Source organism: Lepisosteus platostomus, chromosome 4, assembly GCF_059453375.1.
Source record: "Lepisosteus platostomus isolate fLepPlt1 chromosome 4, fLepPlt1.hap1, whole genome shotgun sequence".
NCBI lineage: Eukaryota > Metazoa > Chordata > Actinopteri > Semionotiformes > Lepisosteidae > Lepisosteus > Lepisosteus platostomus.
Genome location: NC_142614.1, coordinates 27,175,400 through 27,194,742, shown reverse-complemented (window position 1 = coordinate 27,194,742; position 19,343 = coordinate 27,175,400). Strand labels below are relative to the sequence as shown.

At 38.1% G+C, this 19,343-nt stretch overlaps 1 protein-coding gene across 1 annotated transcript in view; it reads left to right on the top strand.

Annotated features, from left to right (window-relative positions):
* The window catches only part of adamts6 (ADAM metallopeptidase with thrombospondin type 1 motif, 6), a 101,368-nt gene that overhangs the window by 59,058 nt on the left and 22,967 nt on the right, over positions 1–19,343 (top strand). The window contains exons 15-20 of the mRNA XM_088629285.1: positions 2,698–2,800; positions 7,532–7,665; positions 11,437–11,560; positions 13,251–13,331; positions 15,013–15,176; positions 19,192–19,330. Coding sequence (XP_088485411.1) covers positions 2,698–2,800; positions 7,532–7,665; positions 11,437–11,560; positions 13,251–13,331; positions 15,013–15,176; positions 19,192–19,330 — 745 coding nt within the window. The remainder of the gene's footprint in view (positions 1–2,697; positions 2,801–7,531; positions 7,666–11,436; positions 11,561–13,250; positions 13,332–15,012; positions 15,177–19,191; positions 19,331–19,343) is intronic.

Here is a 19,343-nt window from a genome sequence, read left to right as displayed (position 1 = left end):
TGTCATAGCTCCATGTCTTCTTTGTATCATATGAGAGATGATCACAATTCGTAGGTTATACTGTAATAATCCAAATGGGTATCTGTATTACCCCTGTAATTCACAACAATATGTAATGTGTAGTATTGTATTACTGTTTTTCATTAAAAGCCCGCTGAGCAGATTGCGTAAGGGGTATACGAGAAGCCTTAACAGAGTAAAAAGAGGTGTTGAAATAGTAAATCCTGACATAATTTCTCAATTTAGTCCACTCTGAGTCATTTCTTAGCAGTAACGGTACTGTTAAGTTTCTTTGCCCTGAAACAACCGGTAAATTTGAATTAGGATCTCATTCTTTGCATACAACAGTGTGTCAAAAGCTCGATTACAATTCCATGTTTTAGTTGCAATTCCAAAGGGGGAGTGGAACAGTAAGCTATTTAACTGGAGCATGATGAAAGGATTTAGGACTGTCTGAAACATTGTGAACCAAATTGAAGGTGTGCAGAATTGGTTTTAGACAGCCTGTATGGATGAAATTACAATAAAAAAAACATCTTAAGAGTTTCATAATGCTATTGGCCCTGTTCCATTTTTTAGATCTAACCACTTGCTATGAACATGTGAGGTGGCCTATTCACAGTGATGTGTATAACTTGTGTATCCCAGAGGTGTTTTTAAAAGACATTGTTATGAGCCCTTTAACCCATTAGCCATTTGGTGTTGAATTTATCCTAAAATCTCTGAAATAGTACAAAATATTGAAATAATGAAAAATGATGGGGTCCTATACATAAGGATTTATGTCATTTTGTTCATTATATTAAAAGAATTCTTAAAATTCCTCTTAAAAGTCTTCAGACTAGCCAGATTTAGAATTTAGGAACTGTTACTATGGATTTCAAACTGTATTAAAATGACAATGTATACACACAGTGTACAGTCAGTTCAAAATCTGCTGATCATTTTTCCCATGTTTCCCGCTATTTCACTCTCCTGGTAACTGTGAAAGAAAGGTCTTAGGGACCAGATAGAGAGGACCACAGTACTCTGACATGCTAGATTTAGCTTCATGTAGGGTGTCCTCAGACATGGGATGAATTTATGTCCTATCATTTGCTAAGACAACATCTTTAAAGGGGCAGAAATGTCAGACTAGAGGGCAATGAAAGGTTCTTTTTGATATGCTGTCTCCACTATGTTTTACCAATCATAAAATCTTAGCTCAGCACAATCTAAGCAGTTGCATTTTCGACTAGGAGCTGTTTTTGCAGGCATATTGGTTAAACTAAAGATTCACTATTCACTTCACTATTACGGCAAGTTTGGTTGGTTTTTTCTCTCATCTAACATTCAACACATCAATCTCAACAGTGCTTGTGCTGTCATATCCATCTAACAGTATGCAGCCAGTGCACATTTAGTCAAATGAATACCTTTTTGAGTAAAGTCACCAGTGGGAATGAGGCTTCCTAAGCCTGTGCAGAGCTCTGAAATCCACTTTCCCACCCAGCCTCTCTTTCTTAGGTGGTCTTTTCCCTTTAAGGTACTAAAAGTTTACTAAGCCGGGCATTTATGGGTAGTGTACCACAAAACAAAGTAAAAAAAACCCATCCAAACAAAACAAAGTCGTGTTGCAAGCATGCACAAGTATGTTTTGGAGGAACTTTCAAATTCCGCTTTTATTTTTCTCTCCTCTGGGGCAAATAATTAGACCACTTGCCAGAGAACTCAATGATGCATGCGGTCATGGTCCTTTGAGTATGGAGACAGCCTTTTTACGAAAACCAATATGAAGAGAAATTTCTCAATTTCATCGCCCTTCGTTTGAGCCTTGGTGTAATAACATTTGTGACCCTTTGGAATGCAAATGAAGAGACGGCAGTCTGGTGAAAAACTTGCACAGCTTGGAGGACACCAGTCAGCGAGGAACAGATTCATGCAGCACTCCTGCAGACGCGTAGGGTGTTTCTGTCAAATGTCAGAGTTTATTATTCCTTAAATAATTTAGGATGTAACCCCCCAGAGCCACAGGTTCCTGCAAAGACTGCTGTTCTAAGAAGAACAAAGGTCACTTCTCATTTGTTCTGTTCCTTATAACAATGAGCTAATCCCCCCACTGTAGTTTCCTGTGGCCACTTTAATTTTCTTTCACAGCTTACATCATGACTCCAGCCGACATTATAACCTCGCAGGAGAATAGCTTTGTAGTACTTAATGTCACTTTTTAATTGAAAGCAGTTCAACAATGGAGAGAAGCCAGGTTGTCTAAAAGGTCATTAAACAGCAAGTGTGCTGCAATATCAAGTGTGCTTGGGTTCACGTGCTGTCCTGTTTATTTCTTCAGGAAGATGCAAATTAAAACCCGTTGCCTTTGGTTTGCTGTCTTGATGTTATTAAATTGGAATATGTGATTTGTTGGAGCAAGTAGTCTTGCTCCTGATCTTGTAAATCAAAGTGAATTTCTTATGACTAGTAGTAACAGGGCAGCTAAGGTGCATTAAAACTAGAAGTTAACTAATAGCAAGAAAAAGTCTTGTGTTTTAAATAGCCCGAATGACAATACCATGCAATAGATTTTTTTCCGCATTTTAAATTAGTTATATTTTTATAAATAACATATAATTATATAATTATAAATAACAATATTTTCTATGGCTTATAATGTTAAATTTGTTATCCTTTTGTCAATGTTTTGTCCTTCTTTGTTTCTCACAGCCGTGTCCCATAGGATCCCGGGATTTTCGAGAAAAGCAGTGTGCGGACTTTGATAACATGCCATTTCGGGGGAAGTATTACAACTGGAAACCATATACTGGAGGTGAGCTTGAAAAAGTTATGGAAGAGTGCGGACACAAAACCTACCTCCATTATGTCCATTATGATCAGTGTAGTGTGCTTGGAGTATTAGTTTTGTGTACAGGGAGCTTTGACTCAATGTGAACTTGACTTAATGTAAGCTGTTTAAAGTCTATACTCTTACGAAGAAAGACAATATATATACTGGACGTTTTGTATACCCTGTCTGTACAAACACTGAGTAAGTCCCTTTGATGCCCTTAAAATTCTTAAAATTCCAATGACCGAAATGTTTGAACATCTTCTGCACCAGTGTCCTGTTGCTATGCACTCGTGAAATGTTTAGTTTATAGACTAAAGCTATGTAGAAATCTGGCATCCTGTGAAAAAGCTCTGTCAGTGTGAGAGAGAGGGCTGGGAGGAAGGTTTCACTGGGGCATGAGATCTGCAGGTTTTACTGTTGGCTTTAGGATTGTCATACCCTCTGATCTCTAATGGGTTCCACATGCTGCTTTCTTTTTAGTCATTAGTGTTATGGGTCAAATCAACAGGGAAGATGTTAATTGATGACAAAAGATATCCATTGAATACTTACAGTATGTAGCAGCATGCTTTATTCACTTGGAGGCTTAAGTAATTGCAAACATACCAATTCAATTGATCATCCGAAAAGATCTGATTGATTAGATACAGGGCGGTTTAGACTATTTTAAATTTAAAGGAAAATTCTGGACAACTAAGACCAAAAATCAAGGACATCAAGTTTGCCAGCTTGGGAGCTGCTTTGGCTGCAAAGGAACAAATAAAAGTTTAATCCCGCTTTGAAAAAGTGGAACGAAGAAACAGTTTAAGGCTGTGGTGTGACCCAGGAATAATTTTATAATTTTATAAAGCTAAACACGGGTTAAAAAATTGAATATGGATGCACTAAACTGTAGCACAAACCCAATCGGTCAATCTCCCCAATCTCCCCCACAAGGGTCTCATAGTTCATTGCATTGTGGTGATTCAATCCATTGAAAGACCTTTTTGAACCTCATGAGGGCAGGTGTTACAATCCATTAGAGCTAAACTGAACTGGTACCACAATCCTCTGCAAGTGATCTAACAAAGGATAGAAAAAGGTCATAACTGCATGTCAGAGTGGTTACACTGCAGTCACCTCTGATGATCCTTTGTTTTACTGTTGCCTTGCCCCACCATAAATGTCTCTCTCACTCAAATAGGAGTTGACCACATGCTTGCAGTACCTGGTAAGCACTGTATGTCACCTTGCAGATTCCATGACTCATCATTAAAGAAAAACAAAATGGCTTCTGTGGCCCAGATCCTTTTGGAAGTACATTATGTTTGACATGTCTTATAAAGAACTGGCGTTAAGGGATGGAAGAAGGCTTTGTCTTGAATAGAAACCATGTTTTCTAGACAACTGTTGATTGTGCTGGGGATCAGAACTTCCAGTCATTTTTTAAGAGGTGCTGACACAGCTCTGCATGGGCAAGATGATACGTTCACCATAAGGATAAACTCATCTGTTTATCATCTGCTCATCTGGTACTCTGCTCTATCAAGCATGAGCCTGATTGAATATCTCCAGGCTTTTGACCCAGTTTATCATTAACTGTCTGGTTTCAAGCTGGTATAGAAGCTGGAGACTAGCTTGCTTCATCAGACCATTCCATCTCCATGTACCCATTAGACAAAAAGGCAGTGTCTATGTACTGAATGTAAAATGTCATTTCAAACTAGACTTTTCTAATTTACAACTACGTTGTGTTAATTAACATTCTTCAGCACCCAATACTAAAGTGAATTCTTTGAATTTTGTCTGGCAATACAGAAGATATTGCATGCTGCAGGCACTGTATTCACAGAGCTCAGAATGATTTTTTAATTTTTCAAATTATTTTTTATGTTTATGGGGCGTTTATATGCTTTTTTCTTGCATATTTTGAATGCAATACTTGTGTCTGTTAACAGTGTAAACATTAGGTGTGACCTTACCTGCTGTTTTATAACTCCCTTGCAGGGGAAATTAAGATAATACTTAGAGATGGGTTGAAGCCCTTGCTTCTCAGCTCCCTTTCACTGTCACATTGTGTATACAGTATGTTGTGCCTTCACAAAATTGATTGATATAATAGTTTTGATATTGAAAGATTTCAAACAAAACCTTTTCTTTCAAAATAGGATATGTGTTCAGAAACAATGGTAGAGAAATATATTGAAGTTATCTAGTTATGCAAGCCATTTGGTAGTGCTTTTGTACTTAAAACAGTTTTTACGAATTGCCTCTTGGCAGCTGTTTCTACTAAATGTAGAGTTCTGCTGCTTTCCATTACTTGTTCTATGTCAGTGTCTCTCTGAGGGGCAAGTTTATCAATTGATGTGCATGTCTAACCACATAACCAATCCGTACCAATGACAGGCGCTCTTGCTTTTAACTTTTATAAAGATAATTCCTTCACTTTACATGTCAGCACATCAAGAATTATGGGCTAATACTCTGTTAACAGTCTCAACAAAGGCAGCCCTTGGAATATTGAAATGAGTGGAAAACAATAAGCAAGAAGAATGTGTTGATTTGGCCAAAAGTCTGTAAATGTTATATTATTGATGCCAAATAAGCACCAAGGTCTGATAGATTGAAATCATTTGGTGTTTTTAAAAGTATCTCCTTTTAAAAAGCAGTCATTTAAATGATTTATTGTATTTCAGCCAAAACCTGACCCTAGAAAATAAAGAAGAATTAAACGCTGGAAGGAGACATTTATGATGCCAGCTCTCAACTGAGCTGGTTCAGATAACATGTTTATTTAGCTTAAATGGTTTAGAGATGTTATCACATGGTGCTTTTCTGTCCTAATATTGCCTATACACTATAATAACCCCTGTTCTTTTTTATTGAGCAAAAGTCTCTTCACACAAATCTTGTTAAATCTTGTTTTGCAACACTTTCTTAAAATGTCAAATTCTACACTGATTAAACATTCCTATTTTTTCAATTCACTTGTCAGTATGGCTAATAATATTTAAATACTTTATAAACCAACCCCAAGATAAACATAAGGAAATAAGTCATATTTTATATAGGTGTTTCTTTATTGTAATTATTTGTAAATAAACATCAGAGGAGTAAGTCTGAAAGTACCATGTGGCATTGATTATGTGATGTACTGTATGTACACTGTACGTAAGTAATCAATATTAGGAGTGCCCATGTGTAGCTCTGCTCAGCCATTGCTGGGATTCAAACTCACTGACCATATTACCTGAGTATTCAGACTGAAAGAAAAAGTGCCAACAGATGTTCCTCCACTCAGTCTCTAAACCTTCGGACAAAGCTGGAGATCTGACATTATCTGGAGGGTGACATATCACTGAACTCATCCCATCTTCCACTGATCCTCTGATCGTGTGGGCTAGCCTACAAAGCCAGTTCCTGATTGATGCCTGAAGACCCTAGACAAGGGTCTCCTGATCGCAATGTCAAGGAATTGCACTAAGATTGGTATTACTGGAACAACTGGTGGAGCAAATCTCAGAATGTCATTGTAACTCTTGCAGTGAGTTTGCCATCAACAACAACAAGCTGACACGCTTGTCTGCCGATATCTGCTTGTATAAAACCATTGGCGTTCTCTTACACCTTAAACATTGGCAGATCCTTCATGTTTTTCTTCTGTGCCCACATTCTCTGCCCTATGAAAATGACAGAGTGATCATCAGAATAAAAATATAACACTGCCCTTTGCCCAGCATCGATGGAGATGCCATGCATGTTGATGTAGCTGCATAAAAGCTGTAGTCATGCTCAATGATAATGAGTCACAAAATTACTGTTCTTGGGGTGCCTGACACCTGAAGAAGGCTCCACGGCCGAAACGTTGTGTTTTCTTTCTTCTTTTTTTCAGCATGGGATAAACCTATTACTTGCTCCTTTGCAGCCTACGCATGCTGACGCAGCTACCCACCTGAACTACTAAAGCTATTGCTTTGTTCAAATTTGAAAATTATTGCCATTGCAGGACATGGTTAATTGCTTTAAAGATGTGGATCAGCACCCAGTGTGACCAGCATCAGCTTGAATATAAGCATGCAAATGACAAGGCATAAATTGGTAGGCGTCTCCCGATGAGAGAGCTGACGTCTTAGCTGATGAGCATACTGCAGTCATGCTTTCTGTGTGACCAGTCATAGCATTACCTTTGTGTGGGCACCTGCTTTGAATAGAGATGGCTCTGAGTAGTCAGATGGTTTGGATTATCGGAGAACGTCATTATGGTAGCTGCCATCCTCTTCCTGTGGGAGAGCAAACAATCTTTCTGGCCTTCCTTAGGTGCTACAGTATACATGGGTGATTGAGGGTGGTGCATCATGTCTGATTTCTGTCAGTTGGAAGCACTGCTGTTTCTAGGACTCCCATAGCATTCCCATAGCACATTCACACACTTTCGCTAAACTACAGCATCATGCAAGCAGCAAAAAAGATCACTGTTCTACAAACTGGCTCAAGTGTACGATTCTTACCGTGTGTAACAGGAAAGGACACTTAAGAGGTAATTAGTAGTGCAGAAAGTGGTAAGGACTCTGGATTTTTCTCCAGGCATGGCATCATTGATTGATTGATTGGCTAGTATCATATAACCTGTTTGTTGGGAAAGTACAAGGTGTGTTTTGAAAGAGGTTCAGCATTTTGAGCACAACACTAATTCTCCCTAGTGTGTGTGTGTGTGTGTTTTTTTGGCAACAGGTGGCGTGAAGCCTTGTGCCTTAAATTGCCTGGCTGAGGGGTATAATTTCTACACGGAGCGTTCCCCTGCTGTAATTGACGGAACACGCTGCCAGGCTGACTCCCTAGACATCTGCATAAATGGAGAATGCAAGGTATCAGTCAACTGCTCTTTCCTCGCTTCTAGGTTGATCTTACCTTTATTTCTTATACTCATTCCCTTCTGGGTCAAAGGCGTCCACTCATTGCAACACATTGGAGAATGCACAGATACAGTGGGTATAGAAAGTTTACCACTACCTTTCAAAATGTTCACCTTTTGTTGCCCTTAGGCCCATAAAGAAGACAAATAAAATCAGTTTTATTTAGAAATTGTACCTTTCAACATCCAAGTGAAAAAAAGCAAAATTTCTGAAAACAAACATAAAAATAAGAAAGTAGAATAACAAGGTTAGATAAAAGAACACCCCCTGTGTTAATACTTGGTGGTTTGCTTGAATCGCAGCCTTGAGTCTGTTTGGATACATCTCTACCAAATTTGCACACCTAGAGGGAGGAATACTTGCCCATTCCTCCTTACAGAATTGTTCAAGCTCGGTCAAACTGCGTGGTGACTGTTGATGGACTGCCTTCTTCAAGTCATTCCAAAGATTTTCGATGGTATTTAGGTCAGGGCTCTGACTAGGCCACTCAGTCACTATATGGTTGCTTTGGTGGTGTGCTTTGGGTCATTGTCATGTTGAAAGGTGTACCATCTTCCTATTTTCAACTTCCTGGCGGAGGGCTGCATGTTTGCTTCAATAATTTGCCTGTATTATGCACCATTCATCTTCCCTTTTATCCTGACAAGTGCCCCAGTTCCAGCTGAAGAGAAACACCCCCACAACAAGATTCTGCCACCACTGTGCTTTACTGTAGGAATGGGGGTTTTTGGATGATCTTGTATACATACAGTACATCTTGTATTGGGTTTTCGCCAGACGTACCATTTTGCATTTTAGCCATTTTGGTTCACTTGGCCACAGAATCTTTAAGGTGCTTTTTAGCAAAACATAAACAAGACTTGATGTGGCTTTTTTTTGCCACCCCCTATATAGGCCAGATTTGTGGAGTGCTTGTGATACTGTTGTCACATGCACACAATGACCAGTCTTTGCCATAAAGACCTGTAGCTCCTTCAAAGTTGCCATCGGCCTCTTGGTAGCCTCTCTGATCAGTCTCCTTCTTGCTCGGTCATGCAGTTTGGAGGGACAGTCTGATCTAGGCAAGGTCTGGGTGGTGCTGTATGCCTTCCACTTCGTAATGATGGTCTTGAATGTGCTCCATGGGATACTTAAAGCCTTTGAAATCTTTTTATACCCATCTCCTGACTTTGCTTTGAAATGCACTTCCAAGCAATGAAATCCTCTAGAAACAGCTGCTTTAATCTGAACTAATCAGAATCACCACAACTAATCAAAGGTGGGTGCCAATTAATTTGTTGTGTGATCTGTAAGGTAATTGGTTATACAGTACCTGAGCAAGTTTACAAATGCAATTGTTAGGGGGGTGTTCACTTATCCAAATAAGGTATTTTACTGTTGTAATATTAATTCAATTTCAGAATGTTTTAGAATTTTATTTTCACTTGGCTAATGTGGGTTACTGTGTTTAAATAAAATTGGAACAAGTCTAGTTTAATTTGTTTTTGTTTTCAGAGTGTCATACAACAAAAGGTACGCATTTTGAAAGGGGGTGACTTTCTATTCCCACTGAAGGCTGCTTTACTTGGAAAAGCATGGTGCACATAGACAATCTTGTTCCCTGTGCTCATTGTGATACATTTCTACACACACAAGGCATTTCTATGAATTAAAAATTATCCCTTCATTTCTCTATGACAAATGATCTAGTGTTTTTAGTTATCTTAAAAGCAATGGATAACGCTTCTGCCTCACAGCTCTGGCTTTGATTCTGGAATGAGGTACTTTCTGTATAGAGTTTGCATGTTCTTCCAGTGTTCATATGGGTTTGCTCCAGGCATTCTAGCTCCCTTTCTCCTGTCCAAAGACGTGCTGGACTGGTTCATGTAAATGGATGTAAATGGGGAGTTTCCTGTACCACTACCCTCTATGGAGAAATAGATCCAAATGAGCTCTATGGACCGGTTTATCTCCTCTCATTGGTTACCTTTCTGATGTTGTTCCTGAGGTTTCTGACTACCTCCAGAAGTCAAGAAGTGGGTACAGAAAAATAAGGTTTAAAAATCGACAAATGTTTAGTCCTGTAACCAACAACCAAAATAATGGGAGCCGCTGCACTTTTAATGGTGCTGCGTGCAAATCGCTGGCTGAACCATGCGATCTGAATCCCAAGTTATCATTCTGATACGGACAAGTTGCTGATTTTGGCAGAAAATCAAGTAATGGGAGATGAAAAGAGATTTTTTCAAGGCAGAAGACCACTTGTTTGCATTACAAGACTAACCTTAAAAATTAAATGTAAATTTAAAATGTAAGTGTGTAATTTTCCTTAGGGATCATTGTAGGTTAAACCATAATTTAAACAGAAACAGAATATTACATGTATCTAATTTATTTTGAATTTTGGTCGTGTTTATACTTCTGTGTGTTTAATTGACAAAGATTTATATTCTGCTTACGTGAGCACGTCATGATTCCCTTTTTTCACCTCTTTATGTAAATCTCTGTTTTGTCCACAGCCAGAAGTATTGTTTTCCTGTCCACACTAATGGATACTTAGCTTCGATTTATCAGTGTTTTTTGACATGCTGAGATTGCTTTTATCCCTGACGTAGCTTTCTGCGTAGTATCGCTAAACACAAAAGATCAGACAGTCTAGTAAGGACGTGATCTTTTGAGACAATTTCCTAGAAAATATAAAGGATTGGCTAAATCACAAAATCCTTAAATTATATATTTTTACAGAGTTAAAGAATGTCAGGTTCCAGAGAGCTACAGTACTTTACTTACAGTGCATTGTCTTGCCATACAGTATATCAGCCATAAACACTTCTAGACTCAGATTAATATATGTAAATTTTGGAGAAAGGGAACTCGTCTCAAAGAGACAGGTTGCCTTTTTTATTGTTAGTTAGCATTTATTACTTACTCATTGCCAAGAAAGATATCCAGTATTTAATACATTTCTCAAGATCAATGAGCAGATGTATATGCTGATGTCCTTGAAAGACCCTTTTTTCTGGCAGACATCACTTTTTATGAACTCTTTTTCTGCAAAAGCTGGTTTTCTTGGCACAACTTCTGAGCCGGTGCACCAGTGAGTGCGTTTGCGGTGCTCTTGGCTCATTATAACTTTATCTTTAGTGGCTGATGCGATAGATAAGTATTGGGATCTATTGCTTATGCTTTATACAGCAGTTCCCAGTTATTTCCTCCCAAAGGATTGTATATGATAAAAAGATTGTGCTAACCTTATATTGAAGACTTCTTTTTTTATGACATACGTCAATCTATAGAAAGTATTTATATGTTGAGTCTTTTATTTCAAAGCTCATTCTAAAAGCAACATTTCAGCTGCAGTGTTTCTTATGAAATATTGAGAACTTTATATCTTATCAGATAGGTAGGTAGCAAAAAGGCACAAGTACTTATCCACCTCATTTAAAAAAAATAATATTCTTTTAAACCTTAAAACAGTCTGGCAGAACTCTACACCTGTCCGAAATGAGACCAAAGGCTTGTATTTGGAAAAGTTGTGTAAAGTTTTGATCCATTACCAGTGTTTTAAAGATGCAGTGCAATTACATTTTCTCATGTTGGAATGCATGGCCCCTTTGGTGTTTTAACAAGAGCATTTTGCTCTTCTTCTCTCATCTACTGTACTCTTAACTTTGTGCACGGATGGAAAGCTGTGTGCTTGCAGAAAGCCTCTGATGAGCCCTGTGAAATGTTTTGCCTCTGCAGCACGTCGGCTGTGATAATATTCTGGGTTCGGATGCAAAGGAGGATCGATGTCGTGCTTGTGGAGGAGATGGCAGCACTTGTGAAGCCACTGAAGGCCTCTTCAATGACTCGCTCCCAAGGGGAGGTAGGCAAACACTTACAATAGACAAGAAGCTAGTATTCTCACTGCAGCCCTTTCTCCTTTACTTCCTGAGTTGCCAACTAGGACAAGTTTTTAATTGCTTTCCGGAAGATATATCCTCTTATCTAGCCAAAAGCAATTCAAAATTCTTCAATAACTTATTGTCTTTTTGGCTAAAGTGTTCTTACTGTATGCCAATATACCTCTGTTGCCAAGCACTTCAGGGCCTCATTTTTCATGGAGATGTGTGTTTTTGTTCACGACTTTGAACGCTAAAGTGCGCATTATTTGTGTCAAGAGACATGTAGTCAAAACAAACATTGTAAGACAATAAATGAGAATTAATGATGCTGCTCAGAAAAAGAAACTCTTATGTAGACAGCATTATTCGTTCAGTCTTCAAAAGTATACCATTCCTTATTAAGGCAGAATTTAAAAAAAGTGCTTTGGAATTTAAAATGAGTCTACCTTTTAATGGTTGGTTAAAATTCTTTCTAACATATTAAAAAAAAAAGGTTTTTATTCTGTTTTTAAATGAGCAAGTCTTTTCTTGCCAGCATTTTGGTATGTGGTGATGTCCTGCGGCTGTTTGTTTCATTTTTTGTTTGTTTTGTAGTGTGTTATATACTTGTTTTTTTTAAAAAAGGACACAATCTGTAAATATATATTGACATTAAGTAACAGGAAAAGATGAATCATGGTTTTATGGGGGAAGATTTCCTTTTAATCTAAGATGTGTTTCAGTTCTCACAAATCAAATGAAATCAAATGCAGTAGGTTGTACAAAGACAGAATACTGATGAAAAAGTTAAGGAACTACAGTCCAATTTAAAGTTTCATGACCTCCCCACCCCACAAGCTACTTAAAAATAACCACCTTGCTGTGACCTTCCAGTGACCCACACTTACACAGCTCACCATGACAGGCCCTGTGTTTCTAAATTGATTGTGTGTGGTTTATTGAAAACCTTTGTGCTAAACAGCACCATACCCATCCTCTTGCATAAAAGAGAAAAAACATTAACTAGTGAGAAATAAAAATATTTCCCCTAGAGAAGAGGGGGTAGTAGCCTCTTTGTTGTCCATTGCAACCAAAGGCTGGCATAGGAGGTGTGAGGAGTGCCCTCTGTCTGGCATTTCTTCTGTCCCATACAGGTGAACTAATATCACATGGTTCCCACAGGCACAAAGACTGATATCACATGGATCCTATAGGCATCTGGTTAACGTCACATGATTCCCATGGGCTCGCGCTCAAGTTCAGCCTCATTTCTGCTTGGACGTCAAAATTCTACTGGGTACAGCAAACAAAAGTTGCACAAAAAAGAACAGTCCTTCTGCTTTCTTTCCCTTAAGAGTTGCATTCACCCACTGGTAACCAAAGCAATCCTTTTGAATATCCCTCAGTTGCCAAAACATCTTATACATGGTGTAACTACCTACAGAGGGCAGCTACTTAGGCTTTTGCTTATTGTCATGTGCCCCTGTGACCAGAATGGCCTATTTGAATCCCATGGTGTCTCTGTATACTCGCATAGTTTCATTTTATAGTCATAAGAGCTTTTCATATAGTCATAAGAGCATAAATTTTAAACCTTGTACTGTATGTCCTTTTATGCCTTACTTTGTACAGCTAAACTAAGCCCCTTTCCAGGCTCTGATGCATACTGACTTGTTCTTATATGCCTTTTAGGATATATGGAGGTTGTTCAGATCCCTAGAGGCTCTGTGCACATTGAGATTAAAGAAGTGGCGGTGTCGAAAAACTACATTGGTGAGTGATTTAAAATGAGACAATAATCCTAGGCAAACATGTTTTATGCATCTTTGCCACAAGAATAAAGGCTGTCATAAGTCTGTAAATAATCTATGAATGTCGCGTTTTAAAATACTGTATACTGTATATAGTAGCCTTTTAGTAGTACCTGTTTTTCCACACTTGTTTTTTTTTACTTAAACCTATTTTTTCGAAATTGTAACAAATTGTGAAATACTATAGTAGGCAAGGCTGTTTCATTTTTGGCTCATTTATCTCTGCAAATTATTATTATTATTTAGGCAAAACTGATTATCAGTTTCTGTGGAACAAGACAACCAAATTACATGATTTCAGTTTTTCACAGAGATATACAATATGTAGCTTTAGTATCTTAAATCCAGTACATTTCTACAGATTTCCTTAATATATGTTCCTATGTAGTCTTGACAATAAAACATTATAAGCACCTGTCTATATGATGTCTTTTCATTTCTAATTTCATGTTCCTGTAATAAATTTGTACTACTGTGATGGACTAGGTCTTCCACAATAATGGATTTTAATACCAATTATTAAATCAAGACTGACCCTGTATGCGTGTTTTCAGGTCAAGTGAAGCTCTTCTGTACCCACTTTACATACAATAATTAACATGCCTTTGTTAATTCACAGTTTGACATTTTAAAAGGCAAGTTTTGGGGTTCTACAGTCTTGATTAAAAGGACATTTCTTTCTAAAGGCTTGTATGATTGTGTCTAATTAACAGAGAGGATCGAAGGTGCTATATGAGGTTCTTTTTTTTGTACCAAACCAGAGAGGCTGTGTGATCTTGGCAGCAACAGGTCATAGACTGTCCTGACGCCAAAACAGCTTAGTTGTCAGCTTAATGTGGGCACCAGTAATGTCTAGATGGAATTCCTGCTTGTAGATCACAATAAAAGCAGCAGAACAAAGCACTTTTACAGGGGCGCAACTCTCTTTTTGCATAATGTTCTAATGCTGAACTCAAACATGGTCTCGAAGAGACATTGACTCAATATCCTAATGTAACAAACAAGAAATGCTGGATAATTATATTGTTGTTTTTTTTTAAAAAGCTTGTGGTCATATTTTAATTTTATGTAACAGATGTTCTTAAAATGGTCTTACAATAACATTGAAACATTTTTAAATGACACAGAACTACTTAATGTTTTCCTCCTTTTAATACAGTATGCCAGCTTGGGGGAAAAACAGAGAAATCCAAGTGGGAAAAAAATGGATTAGTCATGATTACTGCTCTTTGATAATGTATAAGATGATATCCAACACTTAATGGTAACCTTTGCAGAGAAATGAGAATAGAACTTTGGAGCATTTGTACTCTGGCCAAGATGCAATAATAAGTAAAGTGTATATTTCAAAAATCTGTTGTGGTTGGTTACCAAAACTTGTTTTGACTACACGAATCGTAAGTCTTGTTCAATTGAACAATTGCGCAACATTTTCACCTGAGGACATTTCTGAGGCGTTGCTTATAAACAATAGCTTCTCTAGTGAGAATGAAGGCTGCAGATGATATCAGGAAGCTTAGGGTGACATCATGATATAATGACCTCACCATCTTACTTCCTGCCTGTCTCCTTGCACTAGCATAAACCAGTCCATTTCATGTCATTTGAAAGACATTTCATGGGATTCAATCTGTCACTTCCAGCTTTAAAATCTGAAGGAGATGACTACTATATCAATGGAGCCTGGACCATTGACTGGCCTAGGAAGTTTGACATAGCTGGCACAGCCTTCCATTACAAGAGGCCTGCTGATGAACCTGAATCCCTGGAAGCCCTTGGTGCAACTACAGAGAACCTTGTTGTCATGGTAATGTAACACTTTCTGTTTCCTTCTTTTAGGGATGTGTCTTTTCGGCGGTTTTGCACCTTAATGCCACTGAAATGCTGTTTTATGGTGTAAGGACACCGGCTTATCACCGATTCCTGTGTAAAAACTTAATCAAACTGCTGTCACAGCTTTGAGATGTGTTTTGGCAAAGCTCTTGCATTTTTGCTGAATGAGCAATTCCCTACATTCCGGTAGCTACAATATAAGGGATTGTATTAATAGATAACAATTCTTGAAGAAGAAAAGATTGATTGTTCCCCAGAGGGAGTAAGAGCTCTCAAACACAAGAGTGATTCCTACAATAAAAACAAGAGAACAGTTACAACATAGTTAGTCGCTAATTGATCCAAGGATCTCATCCAGCTGTTTCTTGAAAGATGCCAGGTTACATCGTCCCACAACCCTTTTGGTAAAGAACTACCTGTTCTCAGCCTTAAGTTTGCTTCCCTGTAGTTTCCACTTGTGTTCTCTGGTTCTTGTTTCCTTGTTCATTTGAAAAACAGGCTTGACTATCAGTGCCTTTGAGGATTTTGAATACTTGTATCAAGTCCCCTCATAAACAGGTAAAATTACAGTATTAAAAAAGTATAGTTCTTTCATTCTGTCAGTGATGAACATACCCTTAAGCCATGGAATGTATCTGGATACTAGTAACAAGTATTAACACATTAGTAACATGGTTATAAGCAAGCTGATAAAACCTACTGTAGATACTGTACACAACAGACAACATGTAAAGGAACAATAAGCATCACCTGTATGTGACATCCTGTGTCACTCAAGTTGGCTATTAATGGTTACACAGATTAAAAAGAACCTGGACACCTAAATTTTGAGGCACACAATAGAATATTATGAATGATTTCAGATCATCTACAGAACACCATGAGTTTGTTGTAGGGTCAAAAACCACGCAACTGTGATCTAGTTGGTACTGCCGGTTGAGATTTTACAAGAGTGGCACAAGCTTTTTTAAGAGGATTGACAAATAGGATTCTCCTGTTTAAGATGGATCTCAGACTGTCAGCTAGCCTTTTCAAATAGAAAGCTGAGAATTTCTGAGGGCTTCCAAAAAAGCTGTTTTTGAAGAACAGGTAGTGGTACCAAGAGTTTTTCTAAGAAGGTAATGAGCCATTGTGAGCATATAAAATATTTTTGTAATGTGTGTTGTGCAGGTCTTTTGAAATCAAATTTAAGGAATTTTGTACAGCACTTCCCAAAACAATAGAAGTCTGAAGTTTGGGGGAAAACGCTTACAGTCAGACATTTATTTTGGTTTACGCAAGAGCCCTGTTTTGCCATGCACTAATTAACAATTTATTATCATGCATTAACTGTAAGAGTCTTTCAGTTATGGAGTTACAAGTCTTACAGTTATGTTGCAATTGACATGAGAAGCACCATCTGACCAGCTGTGGGTAAGAAAATAATCACAGCAACTTGTGAAGTGCAAATCAAAAGCAACTTTTGTTGTTTGTGAAATCTGACAAGGTTTAGTTTAATCAGAATAGACGCCCCAAAGCCAGAGGCAGTTGAAATTCAGCAAAAGATGCTTGAGTGGTCATGTTGGTAAAAAGCAGGAATGTGTCACGTGTAAATGTTTTGTGCAGTAGACTGATACTTAATATGTTTGGACTTCATGGGTTGCATGTTTTTTGAAAATACAGTAATTAATGGTACAGGCTGAATAATGACAACAAAGCAAGAGTAATGGCAGTAACACAACCATCTTGATTTATCTAGGAATTCTTGTTTTACGTATGTTTATTTCAATAAGTTCAATAATTCTATTTTGAAAGGGTTTTTTAATACATGAGTCAGGATGACACAGAATTTCACTTTTTGTCGCAAATGTAATGGCTAACCTTTTCCAGTATACCTGGCTAGTGTGAAGGTCCTACTGTAAATTGTCTGGATATTTGTGTGCACACATGTTTAACCATTTTAGACATCCACCCCCCCCCCCCCCCCCCAATTTCAGTTCATGACAAGTAGTGGGACAAAATAGCTTGAAGTAATTTTAACTAGTGTAAAGTTAGTATTTGGCTGTATACCCCTGACTTGAAATGGCTGCTTCAAATCTGCAGCTCATCAACATCACCAAATTATTAACATGTTCTTTGAGATGCTTTGCCAAGCCTTGACTGTAGTCACTTTCAGTTGTTGCTTGTCTGTAGGATTTTCTGACTTCAGTTTCCTTTTCAACAAGTAAAAAGCAGCTCAATAGGATTGAAATCAGGAGATTGACTTGGCCAGTTCAGAAGTTTCCACTTCTTCTTCCTGAAGAACTCCTTGGTATGTGCAGTGTGTTTTGGGTCATTGTCATGCTGCAGGGTAAATTGTTGCCCAGTGATTTTGGAGGCATTTTTTGGACACGGGTAGACAGGAAATTTCTGTACACTTCTAAACATGTTTGCAAAATAATGCCCAGAAAAAATTAAAATATATACTATTAATTAATCATTTATCCTTTGATCTGAAATAAAACAAAATCATCAGGACGCATCAAAATGTCAAATTTCATCTCACTTATCCTTTTGCAAGCTTGTGCTTTTCACTGTACAATGGTTCACCTTACATATCACTGTACTGTACATCACAAGGAAAAGAGACTTAATATCTCAATAGAACAGGAGCGTGATCCAACAGCAAATGTTATTGCTCAGAGGAGACTACCATACCACTGCTACCACTACTGGCCATGACTCTGTTATGCTATGGCACCTGTAGAAAAAAAAATTAAAGTGCCTTTTTGGTGCATGTTGTTCAGCAGTATTTAAAAGTGTGATGTCTGCGTTTTACCTATGCATTCTCAATTCTTTAAAAGAACCAATATTCTGGAGCACCCCTCAATTAGGTACTAGTTTCAGACTAAATTCCATGAAGTCATGATCTGCAATACAGATACTAATTAGGCACTTTGAGACAGAGAGGTAGCACTTACTACATCAGCAGACCCTCTTGAATCTCACATCATATTGTTAATGCCAGGACAGTGTGGAGGTTAACTGTGCTGTTCAGATCTTTCACCACTTGAACTTTTTCTGGGGTCACTTGAAACCGTGCAAGATAATGAGCTTAAGCCATGAATTTCTACTGAAAGCCCTTTGATGCTGCAGTAATGTAGAAGGATAGGCAGTGCCAGCATCAGTGAAAAGTTAATTTCTTTGCTCAGTTTTATTACCGAAATTTTGTTATTTTGTGTTCTTTGCAGTTTCTTCTTTCACAGGTGACCAAATGATGTTTCACAGTATTTGTACATATGCACAAACCTGTTGAAAGTAAAAGGCTCTTTATGGGTCCCTCAACCATGTGACACCAATGTTTATTGTGAAATCCTCAAAGGCAGGACATATGAGCCTCTGCAGATTCTTCGGGGTTCTGTTTCTGTGCAGATTTATTTTGAAAGCTGTCTTTTATGACCCACGAAAGCCAAACTCCTACGTGCAAACCTAAAAAAGGCCAGTTGTTTGCATTTAAATAGATGAATGAAAATGTACCCAGGTAGTGGTTTTGGAACTACAGTAGATCTACATAAATAACATAATTGCATTTTTCTGATTTTTGACTCTTTTAGTCCGATCAAAAATGTTCTTTTTTTTTCTCACATGTTGTAATCCTCAAGCAGGATTGCTTTAGGACCTGAGAGAAATTCAAAATGTAGTTAAATTCATTAACTCAGTGTTCTACTCAAGCATTTTTCTTCTAACCAAAGATTGTTGTGGATCTCTGAAGTGTACTTCAGTTGAACATGGAAAATACCTCATAGGGGAAGCAGAACAGGGCAAACAAGCCAATTGATTTGCTTGCCGGTGCAGAGGTTAGAGGTCTTTTCACTGGTGCATCTCTCCATTGGATAAAGTAGTACAAACCGTTAGCAACCACTGACCACCATCTGAAAATAAGGGCAATGTAATGGCAGGTGCGCATCTTGGAGTTTAGCTTTGGGTTTATTTCACGCTCCTGGGATTTCAGTCCTTTTTTTTCCTTCCAGGTTCTCCTTCAGGAGCAGAATCTCGGCATCAGGTACAAGTTCAACGTTCCCATCATGCGCACAGGCAGTGGGGACAATGAAGTAGGATTCTCATGGCACCATGTTCCATGGTCAGAGTGTTCAGCAACATGTGCAGGAGGTAAGGGCCTGTT